At 40.0% G+C, this 22244-nt stretch overlaps 2 protein-coding genes across 2 annotated transcripts; one reads left to right on the plus strand and one right to left on the minus strand.

The window, feature by feature from the left end:
* Positions 1–2511: 2511 nt before the first annotated feature.
* Positions 2512–4565, plus strand: rbp4l (retinol binding protein 4, like). The gene is made up of 5 exons (XM_089019721.1): positions 2512–2641; positions 2816–2933; positions 3027–3163; positions 3854–3966; positions 4038–4565. The coding sequence occupies exons 2-5, from the start codon at positions 2817–2819 to the stop codon at positions 4259–4261; spliced, it is 591 nt and encodes a 196-aa protein (XP_088875847.1). The 5' UTR covers positions 2512–2641; position 2816; the 3' UTR covers positions 4262–4565.
* A 1411-nt stretch (positions 4566–5976) lies between these two features.
* LOC148884561 (keratin, type I cytoskeletal 18) lies at positions 5977–16970 on the minus strand. The gene is made up of 12 exons (XM_089019720.1): positions 16722–16970; positions 16437–16559; positions 13020–13144; positions 10859–11125; positions 10635–10760; positions 10055–10137; positions 9822–9978; positions 8498–8662; positions 8294–8419; positions 7920–8137; positions 7362–7390; positions 5977–6363 (listed from the first exon to the last, which is right to left on the minus strand). Exons 4-12 carry the CDS (start codon positions 11114–11116, stop codon positions 6248–6250), a joined length of 1278 nt encoding a protein of 425 aa, XP_088875846.1. The 5' UTR covers positions 11117–11125; positions 13020–13144; positions 16437–16559; positions 16722–16970; the 3' UTR covers positions 5977–6247.
* Positions 16971–22244: the final 5274 nt, after the last annotated feature.

The raw sequence follows: 22244 nt of genomic DNA on the forward strand, positions 1-22244 counted from the left end.
TATAATCAGTCAGGACAATAGAAGCAATCAGTGTGGCCTCAGGAAATGGTCCTCTGCTAGGGCCAGAGCTAGCAGCAAAATTTTTCGCTGATGAAGCCTTTTGGGTAAGAAGCGAAACGTCAGACACCTTCAAAGAAGTACAGATGACGGCTGAAGAAACCTTTTCATCGATATTTTTGTTTATGTTTTTGCCTCTAATTTATTGCAGGTGAGAACAGATGCCATCTGCCACTGTTCTGGAATTAAGTAAATGGTGATTGGATCTCAGAAACAGGCATACAAAAAATATTTACAAGAAAAAACACACAAAGTATAAACACAGCAATGGCCGTTCAAGGCATAAATAAAAGGCGCTAGCAAAAGGCAATAATAACGCAGAGATTATACAAAAAAAAAGAGCACAATTAGACAAAAACAAAATCAAAGACAAAATAATTCCAATACAGTACTTACTACCGAGGAAGGAGAGGCTTCATCGTGACGCTCATATTGGCAGCAGGTGTGCAAGATGGAAGAGAAGCCCTGCATTGCCACCTGCTGGAGACACACTAGTCATGCTGACACAATCACAGAACCATTCCAACCACCACTCACAAGCTGCATTACAGATATTGACCACCAGGTGGGAACAAAGTCATACTTTAGTACTTCATCTTTTCCTTTTCTGCCTTGTCCTTCATGTGGGAGGGGGGGGGGGGGTTAAAAGTCGTGACAAACAACATTACACAAATATACAGTATGTTGCAGGATTTATTATGTAGAGTCCTGACTGAAATTCAACCCATTCAATAGTCAAGACGTGGTGTGTCAGAAAAGTTTCAGGACTGATATCACAAAGGATAAAGTTCAACCCCAAAGCACAAATTAGCAGTTCGTTCCTCAACATTACTCAACATAGCAGCTTTTTATTCAATTGCTACAGTTGCACTATTTGCATCCGTCCGTGGGCCGCTTCAGGCTACACAAGACGGATTAGAGCCCAGAGGAGAAAGTAGATTGTCTGACTTTATTGGCTTGTATGTCATCTGTCTCAACAGGGACACTGTTTACTAAATTGGTGTGCAGCCCCTGAACTTGATGTCCTTTTTTTGTGGCTAGCTTTAATTGTATAAAAGAGACAAGCACGGCAGAAGACAGCCAGTGGCCAATTTTGGTGGGTTAATGTTAACGTTGCAACGTTATGACAGCAGTAATCGCAAGTGACCGAGGTTAATCTGGGAATTTCATGAGTTCACATGGCAGAGGAGATGAGAGTGTGTTTGTTTGCGTGCACCTGTCTGCTAGCATTTGACGGGCCATAGTTCGAGCTTGTTTCACTTAAGAGACATTTTTGGAGGGCAGTTCACATTGGGTCCTGTAAAGGAGCAAAATACATTTCATATTTTAATTATCTTCTTTTTTTAGTAAAGTCTAACATCAAACGTTAATTTTTTGTTTAGAAATAAACAATAGAAACGTCGGTGAAAGTTGCATGTGTGCAGCACTATTTATGTATTTATTTATACTACTACTACTATGAATAATAATAATAATAATAATACATTTCATTTATAAGCGCCATTCAAAACTCTCAAGGTGACTTTACAGCACAGGTGTCAAAGTCAAGGCCCGCGGGCCAAATCCGGCCCGCCCCATCATTTTTTTTCGGCCCGCGAAAGCAAATCAAACTTGTTAAATTCCATGATGATTGCTAAAATCTGAGCCAAAATTTCATATTTTTGGATATCAACCACAATAAAAGTCATTATTCTTGACTTCAGATTTGAAAACGAGTTATTCATTAATTTGCTGTGTGCTCTATGTGTAATATTTGAAGGGATTTAAACATTCAAATGGGTTCCCCAAATTCATAACGGCCCTCGAGAGGAAACCATAACTACAATGGGGCCCGTGGCAAAAAATGACTTTGACACCCCTGCTTTACAGTCACAGGATAAGATGGGTGAGCAACGGCAGCCACACGCGCCATAACTCAAATAGATAGAAAGCTAGCTAGCTAGCGAATAGATAGCTAATAGCTAGCTAGCGAATATATAGCTAATAGCCACCTACTATAGCTAGATAGCTAATAGCTAGCACTATATAAAACATTGCTTAAAAACAACAGATTCACATCATATACTATCCTGACATATAAACCTTGCATCAGCTATTTTGAATGCTTTTCGATTTATGACCGTTCGACTTACGAACGTTTTGTCGGAACGGAACCCGGGCGTAACTCGGACGTTACCTGTACATTTCTACAAAATGTTTTATGCCCCCTGAATCATAAACGGTGCAACTTGAGCAAAATAGGCTTGGGCTGAAGCCTCTCAAAGAATTTGGCAGTGGTTTTCAAGTAACATGTAACTGATTGAGCCTGTCGTTAGTTACATAAAAGTCTGTTTGTTTTGTTGTATTTTTTTTTTTACAGTAAATCTTTGGCAAGTTTGAACACAGAAGCCAGCTTACAGTAAGGATTTCTTGCCAACGAGATTACCTCTAGATTTAAGCACCTTATTTAGTACCCGGCAATGAAAATCAGTTGTAAGCTGGTCTGCGTTTAGCCGTATATAAAGGAAGCGACGGTGGACGTCGGACCCAATCTGGTGTTTGGCAACGTACGTACACTTCTTGCTCATAATTCGACACAAACAAGGTAGGACAAAGAGTATTTTTTGATCTGCTTATGAAGAAAAAGCTGATGGTCACATTACACAATGATGATTACACATGAATGTCGAATATAAGACTTATTCTGGGATGGTTGACCTAAACCGGTGTTTTTTTTTCCTCGTGATCTGATATTGTGATCTGGTTTGTGTCCACCCAGAATGGCGTCCACGAAACTAGCACTCCTGCTGGTCATTCTCTCCTGCATTGAAAGCTGTCTGTCTACCCCATGCGTGGTTGACAGCTTTTCCGTCAAACAGGACTTTGATCCCAAAAGAGTAAGTACATCCTTAAATTTGCTACCAATGAAAAACGAGCTCAAAATTAATTCAAAAGCAGGTTTGACATACCGATGAATGTTTTGCATTCAGTATTCCGGGAAGTGGTACGCTTTGCAGAAGAAGGATCCGGAGGGTTTGTTCCTGCAGGACAACATCTCGGCGGAGTACACCATCGACGATGACGGCAGCATGACGGCTTCCTCCAAGGGACGCGTCACCCTCTTCGGGTTTGTTGGACACCCGCATTTTGCAATTTCCTGACTTTTTAAAAAAAAGTGTAAATTCACCATATGGCCTTGGCGCTCACTTGTTAGTCATGGCTTTACTTCAGATAAACCCACAAATACAGACGCTCCCCAAATTACGAACGATATAGCGGTCGTTCGTAAGGTGAATTTGTTCGTAAGTTGCTTCAGTGCTATATTTTGTATGGAATGTATGTTTAAGTCAAACACTGAACGGGGAAGTATAAAACAAAGATGCTCTAACAGTCATAAAATAAGTTCACACCGACTGTAGTATGACGACATACTTCAGTAAGCCATTACTGAAGCTGCTGTCACATCATTACTGAATGATGTGCCAGCAGCCATTACTTTTTGTTATGTATCGCGTCCTCCTGGAACGTCAACTGGGAAGAGGGATTTCTGCAATATAAAATCTAACTTACAGTCTTTCTGTCCGAACATTTTTCGACATACTGTACCCGCAAAAAAAATTTTGTATGTAACGTTATTCGTAACTCGAATGAAAGTTGGGGAGCGTCTGTATTGTGGATAGGTGGGCGAATTGGTAACTGAATGACCGTTCAGACAGAGGAGTCGGTTTGTCAGCATTGTCTCCAAGATGGTTCTGTAAACAAAAATGAGGAAAGCGTTGATATCAAGACAGGAATTTTTCACGTTTTTATATTGTAGCTTTTGGGTCGTATGCGCTGACATGGCTGCCCAGTACTCCGTCCCCGACCCTGCAACTCCCGGCAAGATGTTCATGAACTACCAGGGACTGGCCAGCTACTTGTCCAGCGGAGGCAAGTGTAAAAAAAGATTCGATTTTTTTGCGCCCCTTTCCTAACAGTATGTGAACCCTGACCTCCTCCAGGGGACAACTACTGGGTAATCGACACCGACTACGACAACTACGCCATCACCTACGCCTGCCGCACCGTCAAGGAGGACGGCAGCTGCGAGGATGGTTACGCCCTGGTTTTCTCCAGGAATCCCCGTGGCCTGCCCCCCGCCATCCAACGCATCGTACGTCAGAAGCAGGAAGACATCTGCATGGTCGGACAGTTCCAACCTGTGCTGCAATCTGGAGCGTGTTAAAGAATACAATGGCAAAAGAAAAGTACGCGAAAGAGACAAGAAGCAAAGCGGCGACACCGGGCTGAAGTTGTTGTGACTTGAAAGCAAGAGTGATGTGGAACAGAATGTTTGCGTGGACTGATGTGATACAAGAAAAAAAAAATATATATATATATACATATATATGACCACCGTATACAAGTCATTTCCTGGAGTCCAGGTTTACGAAGTTGCCGTCTCCTGTGGTCTTTGAATGAATGTAACATTTGTTTTTCTAAAACAAAATCTGGCTTTGTTTTGTGAATAAAGGAAAGTCTGAAATGTACTTAGCCGCTGATCGCCTTCCTGATCCGCCGTAAGAAGCCGCAGACACACAGAATGCCTGATATTTTCCTCATTCAGTCCAGTCTGCTCATACTCGAGGGCAAAAATCGGATTAGTGATTTGAAAGAAAGCAGTGTGGGTCTTGCCCTTGGTATACTCCATGGTTGGCCTTTCAGTGCCGTTACAGATACCCGACAAAATCATGAAACAAAATCCTGTTAACTCATTCACTGCCATTCCCCAATTTATTTGTGAATTGAAAATATGACGTAGACCGCCATTCCCGAATTTTTGTTTTTTTTTTGTTTTTTTGGGGTGGGTGCCGATCAAGCTCTGGTCAGACCTCTGTTAATGCTTTCCCTCCCGCGAGAGGGCAGAAATTGCCTTTTGTACAGCAGCCCCCATTTCAAGCTCAGATTAATCCAGACCCCTATAATTTAGGAATTAACTCTTCACTTTTTCTGATGAAAGAAGAGAGTCTAAGGTTTTTTTTTATGCTGCGTTGCATGTTTATGTAGTCCTAACACACAATATTCTGTGGGTCTTGGGATTTGAATGAAAATGACAAAAACCCTGGCACTGGAGTGGACACATTGTTGCAAGCCTGGCATTGAATGAGTTAAGCATCAATAAATGTTTTGTAAATGTGACATACCACCCATTCGTCACATGATCATAACAGGCAACATTTATTCAACCACACATCAAGACATAAGGGGTTAAATCATTATCTTTGCACATGTCAAATTTCTATTCCTTCTCGTTCCCTCAGATCCTCTTCCTCCCTCCACCTCTGTGTGTGCCCCCCTCCCCCCGCCCGTCTCAGCACGATGGGTGACAAAGGCTTCAGCTGCTCTAACCCAAACTCTGGAACTCACTTCCTGCCAACATTCGTAACATCAATTCTCTTCTCACCTTCAAGTCCCATCTCAAAACCCGCCTATTTAAAATTGCATTTTCTGTGTAGCTATCTCTCTTGTTTCTATTTATAATTGTATTTTATTTCCTGCATTGCTTGTTTGTGACTGTAAACTGTCCTTGAGAACAATGAAAGGCGCTTAAAATGTAATGTATTATTATTATTATTATGTGTTAGGGATACGACAGTAAACGCATTTATAATTAATACATTGGGCACTAGCGTTGTTACCTGCATGTGCTCAGTGCTGCCATCTAGAGGCTCAATTAGGAATAACAAATTAGTATATGAGTATTTGACTGAATGAGACTCCCTGTTTTCTAAAATGGCGACAATCAACAAAAAGAATTGACAATGTCGATTAAATTTTGATATGCGTGTTTCAAATGAACCAGAACAGCGGAAATTAAAATAAGAAAATGTGAAACACATCATGGCTCACTGAAATTAATTTAAATTAATTAGTGTCATGTGTAAAGAACGTCTGCCAAGGTTGTCACCAGCCCCTACATTTTTAATACATCAAATCTGCCCCCCTTTGCAAAAGGTTTGAACATCCCTTCCCTAAAAAAGTAAATATCACGGGGTACACAGTATTATTTCGTATGTATTTTATCCTACATGTCTAATCATATTAGCAGAATATGAGTATGCATCGCTATGTTAGCTTACATTTCACAAGACAGAACGTCTCCAGTCATGAATAAATGTCACATCCATTTTTTTTTTTTTTCACTTTCTTATTGCCTCCTAAATGCACCTTCCTATTTCTTGGTTTCTTCGATTTGCTCCACCTCGCTGGATTCATCCACCACCTTGCCGTTGATCATCGTCTGCGTCACCACCTTGACGATCTTCCTGGTGCGCACGTCAGGTTCCTCTGTACGCGCAATCATAAAAAACAAAGACACACAAGCATGCGAGGATGTTGAATTGAGATGCTATGCGTGTTGGCGAATAATAATAATAATAATAATAATAATAATAATAATAATAATAATAATAATAATAATAATAATTTACAAGTGCCTTTCAAAGCACCCAAGGACACTTTACAATTAAAAGAACAATAAACACCAGAACAATAAACCAATAAAAAAGTAAAAAAGAAGCGAAAATAATTATGGGCGAGCAGCGGCAGCCAAAACGCACCAGCGTACCCCATCCTGTCATGAGAATTAGCCAAAGGTTTCATGATAATATAACAAATGTTGAATGAAAACCCGATTTTGTTAACTCAGCTGAAGTTCCACGCCTCATGAAAAAAAAAAAGAATATCTGCACGTTATGATCCGGTAGTATGACAGCCACACCTGATCTGAAATTGGATAAAATGTGATGAAATGCATGTTTAAAAATAAATAAATACTCATAAATAAATAATACTATCATAAATAAAGTCAATGACTATGATAATAAGATGCCTTTTGGATTCAGAATGAACAAATAATGTTTAAATGTGGGTAGCAGTTTGGGGCATCGTGTATTAAAAATGTGGCAAACAAATCATCAAAGTGATTCGATGTGACTCATAACAAAGTCATAATGTCACCTGAATAATGTCCTAATACCATGAAAAGGAAACATTAATTTCCAACGTATCTTTTTTCAAATGCTGGACTATTCTAAAAATAAACAAACAAATAAACAAAAAAAAAAACCCACACACAGAAATAAATAAATAATCACTCAAACACATACAAATAAACGCATACATAAGCACATAAATAACTAAACACATAAATAAGTAAATAAATAAATGAATAAATAAATAAATAGACAAATAAATAAACACATCCATCCATCCATAATAAATAATGGTAAATAATGGTTTCAAGAATATGAATATGGCAAATATTAAAAGCTAAAAGTACTCACTTTTTGGTGGAGGTGGAACTTCCTTAATGCTGAAAAACAAAGAAAAAACAAGGACAGATACTCAAGTGATGAGTCGACACTAATTTGCCTTTCAGCTTGCACATGTTGACATACAGTAGCTAACTTTCTATCTATTTCAGTTATTCCGGGTTGAGTGAATGCTGGCGCATGTGGCTGCCGCTGCTCACCCGCAGAAAAACCGATCCTGTGACTGTAAAGTGACCTTGAGAGTTTTGAAAGCCACTTATGAATGAAATGTATTATTATTATTATTATTATTATTATTATTATTATTTATTATTATTATTATTATTATTATTATTATTATTATTATTAATAATAATAATAATAAAGTCATGTTGCATAAAAGAAAAGGTTGTGACTTAATGCCGCGATTCCCATGGCTTTTTCACTTAAACTAATTCCAAAAGAGGATCCATGTCAATTGATACTTTTTGCCATCTAATCGAAGATTCTACCCACCTCACTTTTTTTAAAATGCCATTTTCAGCTGGTACTAAACTAGCATCACACTGCCCAATGAGACCGCAACTTTACCTTTCCTCCCCCTCCAACAAGCGTCTGTAGGTGGCAATCTCCATCTCCAGGTTCTGTTTGATACGCAAGAGCTGCTCGTAGTCCGTCTTGGTCCGCTGCATGTCAAGCCGGAGTTGCGAAAGGTCTTCTTCCAACTGGTTCAGGGTGACGTGCAGACGCTCCATTTCGGCGGCGTACTTCTGATTAGCTTCAACCAGGTTCATCTCCAGTGCCGCAACCTGAGGCGAGATACAGAGGCAACGCAGGATGCCAATGATTCGATTCTGTTCTTGTACAGTCTGAATTTTCTTGTCGAGGCAGTAAATCTCCCCAAGAATACTTTCTGTGACTTTATCGCTTTGTTCACATTAGTCATTTGGAGTGCAGCTAGCCACCTGCTTGTGCAAACTCTCCAGCTCCACTTCAAGGGTTTGAAGGAAGCGTTGCCTTTCGATCAGCTCGCTCTGGGCAACTCTCAGGGCCTCATTGCTCTCCTTCACGTCATTCTGCACCGTTTCCAGCTGACATGAGAGAAAGTTTAAAATGTCTCTGCTTCAATGTATTTTTTCCCAACTTGTATTCCAAAGCACATTAGTGACCTTTTTGCGGTACCAGTGCTCGGCATGTTCCTTATTTTTCTTCACTATGCCCTCGTATTGGAGCCGCAGTTCAGACAAGATGGCTCCCAACTCTGGTCCCTGGGCCGAGTCCACCTCCACATTCACCTCATCGCGGGCTATACGAGACTTCATCTGCTCCAGTTCCTGCAAAGTAGGAATTAATAATATATTATTTAGAGGTTTTTCATCAATAGCTAATGAAGGACGGCTCAGTTTACCATCCAAACAAAGTAAAAGTAGTAAACCAATGCTTTATTTTAGAAGTAATTGAATAAGAAGCTACAGTGGACATAAATATTTGAAAAAAAAGTGCCATAGTGTTGTCATGCTCCAATTTGCGTCTGTATGATCATGATGCCGTTTTGTGGAGATAAAGCGAGTTTCGTCAAAGAAAAATTAGCTGGCTCTAGTACACCTCACATAAAATGAGCGGACAGAAGCGGCTGTCTTAGTGTAATACAATCTACAATCTGTTCTTTGTGTCTGTTGTAACCAAAGGACCCCCTGAAGACCACTTTCAGCCGCGAAATTAGGTCAGTCAACTACAATCCGGCAAGCTAGGTAGCTAGCTAGGTAGCCATCCAGATAGCTAATAGACAGCAAATAGATAGCAAATAGCTAGCTAGCTAAGTAGCGAGCTAGGTATTCAGCTAGATAGCCAGCCTGATAGCGAATTGACAGCAAATAGATAGCAAATAGCTAGTTAGATAGGTATCCAGCTAGATAGCGAGCCAGATAGCTAATTGAAAGCAAATAGATAGCAAATAGCTAGTGAGCTAGGTAGCCACCCTTCCTCGACTCTGCTGTGACATCAACTGCTGCGAAGGACATTCATTTTGACAACTTGCCCCCCCCCCCTCCAAAAAAAAATACAATTTGCTATTTATTTGCCATCGATGAGCTATCTGGCTGGCTATCTACCAAGCTACCTATTAGCTATCTAGCAAGCTAGTTATCCTGTGATTGTAAATAAGGGACCTTGGGAGTTTTGAAAGGCGCTTCTAAATGAAATGTATTATGATGATGATGATGATGATGATTCTTCTTATTATTTAGCTATTAGCTAGCTTTCTATCTATTTGAGTTATTGCGGGTTGAGTGAACGCTGGTGCGAGTGGCTGCCGCTGCCCACCCACAGGAAAAAACGTATCCTGTGACCCTGAGAGTTTTGAAAGGCGCTTATAAATGAAATGTATTATTACTATTATAGGAAAGTTTGAAGACAAAAGTTTTTACGCTTGAATGACTTAATATGAAATTAAAACAACGAATCCCAAAGAAACAGACAAGGCACGCATACTACCTCCTCGTGGTTCTTCCTCAGGAAATAAAGTTCCTCTTTCAGGCTGTCGAGGTCGCCCCTGAGGGAAGCGATAATCTGGTCATGGTCACTCTTGGCCTTCTTCAGGGCCACGCAGTCTCGCTCCACTGACTGACACATCACTAGTTCTGTCTCCCACCTAATTGAAATTGTTTTTTGTTTGTTTTTTTTGTGCAAGGCTGGCAGATGTTTCAGTGTAATCGTGAACTACTCACTTGATCCTAAAGTCATCGGCAGCCAGTCTGGCGTTATCGATCTCCAACATGAGGCGAGCATTTTCCAAAGTCTTCTTCCTCACCTAAAAAAAAATACAGGTAATATCCAACTTACGAACGGATCGACTTACGACCACCCATACTTATGACCACGACCTCCAGACCCTATTTTTAATTTTTTTTATTCTACGCCTGGCACTGCAACGCGCTAGTAGGCCAGCAACGCGTACAACAATTTTGGCCAGCCAGCCAGCATCTCACGCTCACACAGCAATCAACCGCGTGATGGCACCAGAGGAGGGGAGTTTGCGAGTCATTTATCCTCCGAGTCTATATTCAACATTTTGAATGGATTTCGATTTACGATAATTTTGACTTACGACCGTTTTGGTCGGAAAGGAACTCAGTTGTAAGTCGGATGTTACCTGTATAAACTGAATGTGAAAGTGTCACGAATGACGGGGACGGTCTTCATAGTTGCCCCCTCAAAACAGGCTCGGAAATATATTACACATATGCTATGTTTTCCATAGAGCATTTTTGACAATAAAGATGACTTGTCTTGCCAATGTATTTTTACCTCCTGCTCGACTGCATGGGCCTGGGCCATCATGGAGTCAAGGTCATGACCCTTGGGAATGCGCTCGATCATCACTTGCTTGATTTTCATCTCCAGGTCGGCATTGGAGTGTTCCAGTGAGTGCACCTGCGATGACAAAAAGAGGTTTGATCAAAGCGCAACCGCAGTATCGCATCCTCGCCTGCCGCTTGGCTGCTGACCAAGAACTCCAAACAGAAGGATACCTTATCCAGATACTTGGCCAGACGGTTGTTGAGACTCTGCATGGCTTCCTTTTCGTTGGCGCTGTTGCCATGGCGTCCGTTCAGTTGCAAGCCGGTCGGCCCGTTGAGGTCGTGGCTGACGGACGCCGATCGGGTCAGCGTTCCACCGGCGCAGAGTGAGACGGATGCGCGGCAGCGGGCGGTGTCCATCAGGGAGCGGCTGGAAAACGACGGCTGACGACTTACTGAGTAACCACGAAGTGACATGCTGGAGGTCATGATGACGTGCTGCAGTTGAGGAGTACACAGGATTGTAATAAAGATCCTCACATACCGGCAAATGGGCCAAATATTGCGCATCCACCAAAGTCACAAACATACTTTTGAAGCATCACGAAAGATTGGTGCAAAGCCATACACAAATGATTAATCCTGCAAAGGCACAAACACACTTCAATTCCACTCAACATGATAAAATGGCTCTTAAAATGAAATAAAAGTCCAACCGGGCCACCACCGACTTCATGGTCAGCACCTCTTCAGTTTGTCCATCTCACTTCCATTCTAAATGTAAATTGTCATTTCATAATGTACTTATAAGGTCAATAACTACGATAATAAGACGACTTTGGTATTCACAAAGAGCAAATAATTGCAGTGTTTAAATATGGATATCAGTTAAGGGTATCAAAAAAAACTCGTGTAAAAAAACTGCCAAACAAATCATGAAAGTGATTCGCTGTGACTCATAATGAAGTCATAATGTCACCCCAAATAAAGTCCTAATATGATGTCTTTGTTCAAATTCTGGACTTATATGATACACTATTTGGGGGAAAAAAACAAGGAAATAAACAAAATAAATGCATACATTAACATGAGAAAAAAAGAAAAAAAAATACATCTGGAAATAAATAAAAAAGCGAGATAGATAAATAGCTAGCTTGCTAGCAAGCTGGCCAGATAGATCGATAAATAGCTAGCTCGCGGGATAGATTAGAGAAATAGCTAGCTTGCTAGCTAGCTGGTGAGATGGATAAATAGCTAGCTCGCTAGCTAGCTGGCGAGATAGATAGATAAATAGCTAGCTTCCTAGCTAGCTGGCGAAATGGATAGATAAATAGTGAGCTCACTAGCTAGCTGGCGTGATAAATAGATAAATAGCTAGCTCGCTAGCTAACCGGCGAGATAGATAAATAGCTAGCTCACTAGCTAGCTGGCGAGATATATAGATAAATAGCTCGCTCGCTAGCAAGCTGGCAAGATAGATAGATAGATAGATAAGTACTTAGCTTGCTACCTAGCTGGCGAGGTAGATAGATAAATAGCAAGCTCACCAGCTAGCGAGATAGAAAGATAATAGCTAGCTTGCTAGCTAGATGGCGAGATATATAGATAAATAGCTAGCTTGCTGGCTAGCTGGCAAAATAGATAGATAAATAGCTAGCTTGTTAGCTAGCTGGAGAAATAGATAGATAAATAGCTAGCTCACTAGCTAGCTGGCGAGATAGAAAAATAGCTAGCTCGCTTTACCGCTCGACCGACCGTCAGACAGATAGATAGATAGAAAGAGGAATAAATAATAAACAGTGACTGCCATTTGTATCACTTCTTCATTTCTTCCATTTCATCTAAGACCCCAATTGTAGCTGACAGACACAGTTGCAGTTCGCTCTTTCTTTCTGTAGGCTTATTTGACATTCTCTCCTTTCCTGGTATCACCTTACTTCCTGTACATTGGACAAATCAATGTGTGGATGTTGGACAGTTGGCCTTTGTGTGTCTCAATGTGTGAATATGTGTGTGTGGCAAGGAGATGGGAGGCTTGTCCGTATGCGCTGGCCCTGGTGGGGTTTCTCAACAAAGTTCTAGAGGTGGATTTAGCCGTCAAGGGAACCTCACTGTTTGTCTGTCACTTGATCCTGGCGACGCAACAGAGGCGCTATCAGGGCACAGACGAACTCCTTGTTCACATGGGGAAATGATGGCCTAAATATGAATCATTGTGCATTCCGGAACACAGACAATGTAAGTCTTTGTTGGCTACAAAAATGTCATTTTTGATTGAGATGTTTTTTTTTCGCACGGGTATTACAGTGTAAACTGCATCACAGTGTCATGTCAAATGGTCAAAGAGTCAATTATCTCAAAGGTAATCAAACAAAATATATATTCAACTTACCGAAACTTTTTTCAATGTGACAGGTGAAAAATGACGACCAGGGTTCAAGGAAGGCAAAAAAAGGCTCTGTGCTGCTGATGCTGCCAGGTGAGTTTATATTCAGGTGAGCAGCAAGTGGGCGTGGCCTGTTCACAGAAAATGAAGGTGGTGAGAAAATGGAATACGGCATCACTTGATGGGAGCGGGATGGGGTCATAGGCAATGCAATTCAGTCAATTTAATCCAATGTACACAATGAGTACGTATGTATAGAAGATATTGTTGATGATACAGTTTCAGCAATATCAACGTGGCATCAAGTATGCCTTCCGCTGGATGGCAATAACCCTCTCGTGTGTCAGAGTGATTGCTATCCCTGAATCAGCCTTCAGTCACACTCGCCGTCCCATCACAGTAATTTGAACGTCCATTCAGTGAATTATTAAACCGGTGGAGACCCAGGACCACAACGTTACCTTGGAATATGCGATGTTCATGACTGTAACTGCGTTGAATTTGGTCTATGAAAATGAACCTAGCATTGAAGCACAGGACTCGTTTGTTTTCCACAGATGAGGATATTATAATTTCAATGAGATGCAAATATGCCGCTTTCATCATTTGAATTATGACGTTAATCAACTTATTTTTTTGCGTGTGAGAAAAAAAAAACAGGTTTGGAGTCTCCGTCGTGATGAGATGATTTGGAGTACAGGCAGCATAAAAAGTGACAAATGGTGTTGTGATTAAATCCGTTATGATACTGACCGGGCCCGACTTCATTTAAATATATTGTTGTCACCACTAGAGGGCGAACTTTCACCAGACTTTAGGATTACTACAATTGCGTTACAAGTGAAAAATAAAATAAGTGAATCGACTTTATCGGAATAAAAATTGGAAATAGGTATTGTACACGTACTGTAGGTTGGTAGTTTAGGGTAAACAAATAGATCTACACTTTAATTACAATTTGAGATACAATGATCAAAGCCTCGTTCATTTAAAAACATTTTGAAAATAGACAGAAATTATTGAAATTCGTATATAGAATACACTGAAAGGTACAGTTAGGAAAACATGAAAAGAGAGTACTTTCGGAGCGAGTACTGCATATCTGTGAGACTTCACATGAGCAGTTATGTATCCCTGCCAAAAGAGAGCAGCAACGAGCTACTTGCTCACCTCTTGCATACAGTACATTATATGATTTAATATATTTTTGAATTTATCGATAATATTGTAACATAGGAATACCCGTTTTTAACGTACTGTACTCAAATACACTGTATTCAGCTAAATATATCATAAAAACGAAAATATAACAGGATATATAGGAAAGCATATGATGGATGGTAAATAAATGGCGGATTCTAAATAGAAAAGGGAAAATAGATCTATTTGTTTACCATAAACTACTAAATTACAGTATTTGTACAATACTTAATTCCAATTTTTAGTCCAACAAAGTAGATTCACTTATTTTATTTTAGATTTTTATCGCAATTGTAGCAATCCTCAAGGATGGAGAAAGTGCGCCTTCTGGTGGCGAGGACGAAAAATGTTCAAGTATTCAAATTGTGAATAATTTTACATTGTCTTTCATTATGATTAAATATCATCTCGTAAAAAAAACATTGTCCATGTTTTAATGAACATTTAGGCTTGCTGCGACTATGGTTACTTTTTAATTTTGTTGGAGGGGTGTGAAAAGTTGAAGAACCATTGGTCTCCTAGATCCATGTCTTGATCTCTCGATATTTATCTCTTTCTCTCTCCATCTATCGATCGTTCGATCAACGTTCCAAAGTGAAGTGAAACATGATCTAAATCCACCGCTATCCCTTAACTTTCACTTCCTCCTCCTATCGCGTCCCTCCCCAACAGAGTTTGGTCTGTTAAACAAATAAACGGGTGATTAAACGAACAGAACGCCAGGATACTCCTGCTGACCCCACTTGACTCCCTGTGACTCCTGTCACAAGTGATCATATGATCCCTTCGGTGGCGCATGCGACTTGACACCGAGGCCAGGCTGCCAACTTTGACCATTGGGTCACGTCCAGAAAAAAAAAAAAGATATGCCGGACGGAGCATGGGTGAAGCCCCTCAATAGCTCCTCAAGTGATTGCTTCCTGTTTGAATTCAGGTGTTGTCTTTCACTCTCACTAGTAGACAAACAACCTTGGACATGATTACTGTGTGCAAGGAGAGAAAAGTTTCACTCACCTAATTAATGCAAGGATCTGATTAAAGCATCCAATATTCTAACCCAAACGATTTGAACTAAAAAAAAAAAACAACAACATACAAACTGCTGAACTAGAAACAAACATTGCGGTCCAAAATCAACACACTCAAAATGGGGGACTAATTAATTAATTCAACAACAAAAACTATTTAAGATTGCACAACTGTCCATGTTTTTATGTTACTGTTGTGTTTATTTTTTTGCTTTATGTTGACTATTATGTGAAGCGCTTTGCTACAATGGTAGCTGTTGTGAAAGCGCGATATAAATTAGGATGTATTGCATTGTATATATAGATAGATATAGATATCGAGATATCTATATATATATATATATATATATATATATATATATATATATATATATATATATATATATATATATATATAGATAGATAGATAGATATAGATATCTATAGATATATCTATATCTATATCATATACTAAATATCTATATCTATACTATATATACATACATACTCATACATATATATATATATATATATATATATATACTGTATCTATCTATCTATATATATATATATATATAGATATACAAAGATTCATATACAGTACAGCATAAAGTATGGCCCAGTTAAAACATAACTAATGCCATCTAGTGGCGATAGGTAATATTACACCTGTATACAGCAGTTAACTGCATCTTCACAATTCAACGCCCATTGTTTTTCCATCTTCACAAACTTTCATCTAACTAAAAATGTAGTTAAATTTTACCATATAGTTCGGTTCTACAAATGGATTTCAATTTGAACTTGAAAATAATAACGATAAATGGCTCAGACTGATGGCTGTTGGGGCCCCAACGTTAGTTTGATGCTAAACTCACCAGCTATTTTCTGATAAGATACAAATCAGTGAGCAAGAGAGACGGGAAAAAAAGCATATGTTAACCACTTTGTAAAAGCACGCATTCTTCCCCGCCGTCGCCTGAGTGCCGCTTTTGTGTGTCAGACAAACATCAGCGTGCGCGTTTGTGTGCGAGCGCAGGAGATGATTTCAGAAGGCTTGTGATATTTTAGATATGCATCTAGAAGTCTAGCTGCTGAGTGGATGGGAAGTTGAAAGGAAAAATTAGCTTTTGTGTGTGTGTGTGTGTGTGTGTGTGTGTGTGTGTGTGTGTGTGTGTGTGTGTGTGCGTGTGTGTGTGTGTGTGTGTGTATGTACTTTTTATTTAAGTGGAAAGTTGACAAGGAGCCCAACGTTGTCCTCTGGGAAAGTCCTCGTCTTCTTAACTCCAACGTAAGTGAGGTGATGCCTTGCTCAAGAGCGCAATTTCCAATCTGCTCCCTCAAGGGAAAAATAAAATAAAATTAAAGTCGGATTTTTTTTACATAAAATTCGACACATTTGAAATATGAACATCTGTGTGACATAATCTTGGCAAATGACATTTTAAATAGTTCAATTTGCAAACCAGGAGATTTGTTCATTGAAATTTCAATTGCTTACCAAGTCGCATCTCCCTTGTTCTGGTATGAGTCACCATGGTAACAAAAATAAACTGGCCTTGCTGTTTACGGGGTGGGCTGAGGGCTCGCTCATTTGCATGAGACAGGACAGTTATCTCAAAACAAGCTCATTTGTAACATACAGTATAAACTTTGACATTTCATTCACATTTGAGTTGATTTGAGCACGAATTCTACATGTCATCAGAAACCATAACATTAAGTCTGTTTTTTTGTGGAGGTGGGGGTTGGGTTGATATAAAGCATAAATTCAGTAAATGCAAACTACAGCTGAATATATCACAGCATGTCACGGTCCATTGGCAAAAAAATACAATGAAAGTATGCCACTCTGGCTATTTTAAGTACAGGGTGGCCCAAAAAGATGCATACCCATAAAAATTTCAATTGTGGCTTTGATTAATATGCTCTTTATTTCACAATACAACCACACATTATTCAGTTTATGGAAGACCATTCACCAGAGTTTCAGCTATTTCTGTCAATTTTTAGTCGATTTATGGCTTTCCCAAGAAATGTTCCAAGTGTCCACCATTTCATTGCAAGCAAACCTGTACTCGTCTGTCAAAGTTGTCAATCACTTTTACACACCCCTCTTTCAGGAGGGTGACCCAAAAAAATGCGTCCGACTGAGTCCCTCACTGCAGCATGTTTTCTCCCTCAAGTAGTGTGTAAAGTAGTGACGTCATGGGTGAAATGTGCACGTCTGCTATAAGCTAAATGTTGAAAGCAAATACGGAAGCTGTCGCATGCACTGACGAAAAGTGATTAATAATAATAATAATAATAATAATTATTATTATTATTATTATTATTATAATAATACATTTCATTAACAAGCACCTTTCAAAACTCTCAAGGTCACTTTACAGTCACAGGATCAGTTTTTCTGTGGGTGAGCAGCAGCAGCCACATGTGCCAGTGTTAACTCAAACGGGAATAAATCAAATGGATCAAGTTAGCTAGCTAGCTAGCTAATAGATAACAAATAGATAGCTAGCTAGCTAGTTAGACAGCTAATCAATAGCAAATAGCTTTCATAACTTTGCTGCTGTGAAATGTAAATTTCTCCACTGCATGACTAATAAAGGCAAATCCAATCCAAATAGATACCTAGCTAGGTAGCTAGCAACGGTGACCCCGTTCAACCGGGAATAACTCAAATAGATCAAGTTAGCTAGCTAGCTAATAGAAAACTAATAGATAGCTAGCTAGCTAGTTAGACAGCTAACAGATTGTCTCACATCTGTCCCACGTAAATCCGCTTCAATTCCGAGCCGCGACAGTTCCACATACGCATCGGCGCTCTGAAATATGTCAATAAATGTCAATCAAATATGATCTGATAGGTGCAATGATTCTGTCTAATTCACCGTCTTGCAGAAATAGTATCTAAATACTGAGACGCGATCCTTCTGATATGTCTAAAAATAATGCTTCACTAAAAGACGCAGATCCAATCATAAAATGGCCCCAGATTACACACTACACTATCAGAATCAGCCTGCGGTCAACAGAAAACATGGTCCCCACTAGAAAAGCCCCTCAAATAAATCAAACTCTCCAGCTCCAGAAAATGAATTGAAGTTGTGACGTCAAGTTCGTCAATGAGACGTGGACACAGAAGCCGATAATGACACAGTGCTGTGATACGAGGCTAATGTGATCATGAGATGTTTGTTTGGAGGCCTTTGGGGCCATTAAAAGCTGGCAGCTGCCTTGTTGTTGCCTAAACCGGGATCTTTTCGTATTGTCGTGACGCGTGCGGCGGTTTCTCCTCTTTGTGTGCGCACGCGTGTCTCATTATAAAAATAATTGAAATGAAATGATGCTATGTTTTTATTGACACTGTCATGTATGTATTTGGGGAAAATTTGTTGAAATTTAGGTTATGAAGCATATGAAGCCGCTGTACGCAAGAGTCAAAATATTAGAAACAACTGTCGGTGTGATGAATGATTTGTTGGACAAATTTATAATACAATACAATACAGTACAGCCTAATTTATATTGCACTTTCACAACTGCTGCAGCTGTAACAACGCGTTTCACATAATAGTCAACACAAAGCAGAATAATAAACACAACATGGTCAGTTGTGCAATCTTAACGACTTTCCCCGTGTACTCTATGATGTTTGACTACAGTACAAACATTTTATTACATGACGCAGTTCTAAATTTGTAAAATCTGATTTATTAAAATGGTTACTACTTAATCACATAAAATTTTTTATATCTGGATTATATATGATGAATATGTATATAATGGTTTATATATAATAGCATCTAAAAAACCCAAAACACGCAGTATGATATTTTTAGTTAAATGCAAAACACCAATAAAAATGACTTAAAGTGTCCAAAATCTGCAAAAAAATTAACCCGGAAGAGCCAGTTTGTGAAGGTCCCGCCCCCTTGTTCGTAGCGTCACCCAAGACGTCTTGCCTTGCTGGAGAATCAAAACAATGGCTTCAGATTCGGAGAATATGCTTTCTTGTTACTCATCCAGTTATGCATATGATTCAAATAGTTCTGAAGAGGAAAGCATAAATGTTTGCAATCGATTAAATAATTTATTCAGTGCCATTTTGAGGCAATAGGGGGGGGGGGAGTGTAGCACTAAAAAAGAGCCAGAAAATGGCGACAAAGCGCCGTGGAAAGAATTAATCAGCCCGTTTTCACAGGCTGATTAATTCCTTACACGGAGCTTTGTCGCCCTCTTCTGCCTATTTTTGGTGCAACATGAAGTTTTCTGACCAAAGTACAGCAAAATGCATTGACGTGATGGAAGGCTACAATGTGTCCTTTTTTTGGTCAGGGGTGTTCCTTCAGTGACGTAGGGTGAGGACTCGTCACCAACTCAAAAACAAGACTTCCGGAATATTCAGTGCGAGTCTTAAAACGTAAAATATAGCTATATGCGGTGGAATCTTTGTAAAATACGCTCAGTAGAAGTCATTTGAAGCCATTTTACAAATTATGGACACAACTTGTCCGGAGACGTCGGTTGTCCTTTAAGACTGTTCATATCAATACTTTTTTTATCCAGCAAGTGCCAATAGTGAAAAAGAAGAACATAATCCCAGTTAACAAGAAGAAAAAAAGGATAATTTAAGAAAAAGAAGCCATTGCTATGTCAATGTATCATAAAACAGAATTAAAAAAAAACATTTAATGCTTTCTTGCCTGAGGTTGTTGATCAATATGGCCGCCATGTGATGAATATGCACGAGGCGTCCTCCTCCTCCTCCTCCTCTTCGGCGGCGATGGCTGCGAAGGCCCGGTAATTGCCGGTCGTCAGGGGTGGCAGGAACCGTAATTTGCATCTCGGGGATCCTGCAATCAGTGTTCTATTCATTAGTGCGCCTGCCGCTTCATCTGCTGGCCACTCAGAGCTGCCAATCTCCCGGCGGCAGCCAAAGCATACGGGGGAGAGAGCAGGGGGGGGGGGGGACAGCAAATGGGGAAAAGTTTCAATTACAAGCCGTGGCCGCGCCGAGTGGTGTAACACGTCTCACACCCTATATTTAGGCAGGTTTTTTTACGCAGGTGATTGACTTGTGGCGCTTTGTGGAAAGAGAATCGGATGAAGAAAGCTCAATGAAAGCGTATAATGGCATGAATGTTCAATCACCGCGCAGTCTAAAAGGGGGACGACGTCTGCGGCCGTGTGAAGTGGGGGGCTTGCGACCGTCGAGACAAGACAGACAATTGTCACTCAGGGCTATTGTCTCGTCAAGATTACACCACGTATGATTCGCTCGCTCTCGTGTGCGGCTTCCCGCCTTAATTCCTGACACCGGGGACGACGACGCATGGCGAGGATGAGTTTGACACCCTTTTATGCACTCTGTAATCCGATTACATGATGAAATGTCCACCGATGTGCGTATAGCATGTAGGCTGGTGGGGTTCAGAGTGAGGTTTCAGGAGCCACAGATAAACTCTGGACGACGTACTGTTGGCAGACACAAATGATGATCTGCTTAAAAAATTTCGAGTACGCGACCGCTAGTATCGGTTCGATTTTCGAACTCGTGGTGGCATACAAGCAATCGAACGCTTGTTTTCAGTCACTTGATTTTGTGGTTGATACACGAAGGTAACGAACGCTATTTGTTTATCCAACAGACTCTGTACACGTCATTAGCAGTGGTGGACCATTAGGACCTGTAACCCCTTCTCTGCTAGCCTAAAAATATCTGAATCACAGCCTGATGTAAATTTATTGGGGAATTGAAAATATGACATAGAGCGCCAGTCCCGAATTAGTTCGGGTTTTGTTTTTTTTTTCTTGCTTTGATGCTGATAAAGCGCTGGTCAAACCTCTAGTAAAGTTTTTTTCTCTTCCACAAGGGGGCAGCATTTCCCTTTTTCCATGTTAGTGCTTTGTTCCAGCTTCAGCTGTTGTTAACGCACTGTATAAACCAATACGTTTGTATTGCATTGTATTTTGGACAGCCGCCTTCATTTCAAGCTCATATAACTCCAGACCCATATATTTATGGAATTAACTCTTTTTTTTCTGATGAAAGAATAGAGTCTAAGGTTTCTTACATTGAATTGAGTGATTATGTAGTCCTAAAAATCAATATTCTGTGGGTCCTGGAATTCGAGTGACAATGATAAAAACCCTGGCACTGCAAAGTGAATGAGTTAACAATTTAACCAATCACATTTCAGACATTATTTGTTACGAGGGTCAGAAATCTACCTGGATGCCTTTACAATCAGTTTTGCAGGCCCTGTCACTTCAAATACGTGTTGATAAAACTGTTGCTTTAACCAATCAGATTTCGAGTTGGCGAGACCGAGGCCTTCTCTCAGGCCTTATTTCTTGCGTAACAGTACCCTCTAGTGGACTTGTAGTAAATCACATTTATATGAGTCGTAATCCCAACTGTAGCTGCGGTAAAGGTTGTATAGTCATAAAATAGTTGGATTGATTCAGACATAGCACTACTGAAGGCCTAGATGTGAAATAACAAAACAAGGTGGACCCTATAGCTTCCAAAAATGACGCAAAAAAGGTTGCCTATGATGGAAACAAAGCCACATTCATTTTTTTTGATTGACATTGCCACAGAGGTGTTATTTTAGCACACTGTCAATCATTGTATGACCATCAATCACTGTCAAAGGGCTTATGTCAAGTTTCTGACAATGTTTGGACAAATTAACCTGCGTTTCCTTTTAAGGTTTCTTTCTCCTTTGTACTCCATTTGGTGAAAATGGACCATCGTCAATTAAGGGAAGAATAGGAAATGGACTAAATGCGCTATATGGTGGTTCGGGTGATAGACGGTTAATTTCAAACCAATTGATATCCAGATCCGGTCGAGATTACACAATAAGCAGATAAACAAAAGGCCACATTTCGCTTGGACAATCCCATTTTTCACATTCACACAACGTGCTTGTGTGAGTGTGTCATATTTAATCAAATCCTTTTGTTTTGTTGTTTTCTACTCCAAGTGCATGCCTTGTGTCGGGAAATGTAC

The sequence above is a fragment of the Hippocampus bargibanti genome, linkage group LG18, assembly GCF_051943395.1.
Source record: "Hippocampus bargibanti isolate YZ-2025 linkage group LG18, ASM5194339v1, whole genome shotgun sequence".
NCBI classification, from domain to species: Eukaryota; Metazoa; Chordata; class Actinopteri; order Syngnathiformes; family Syngnathidae; genus Hippocampus; species Hippocampus bargibanti.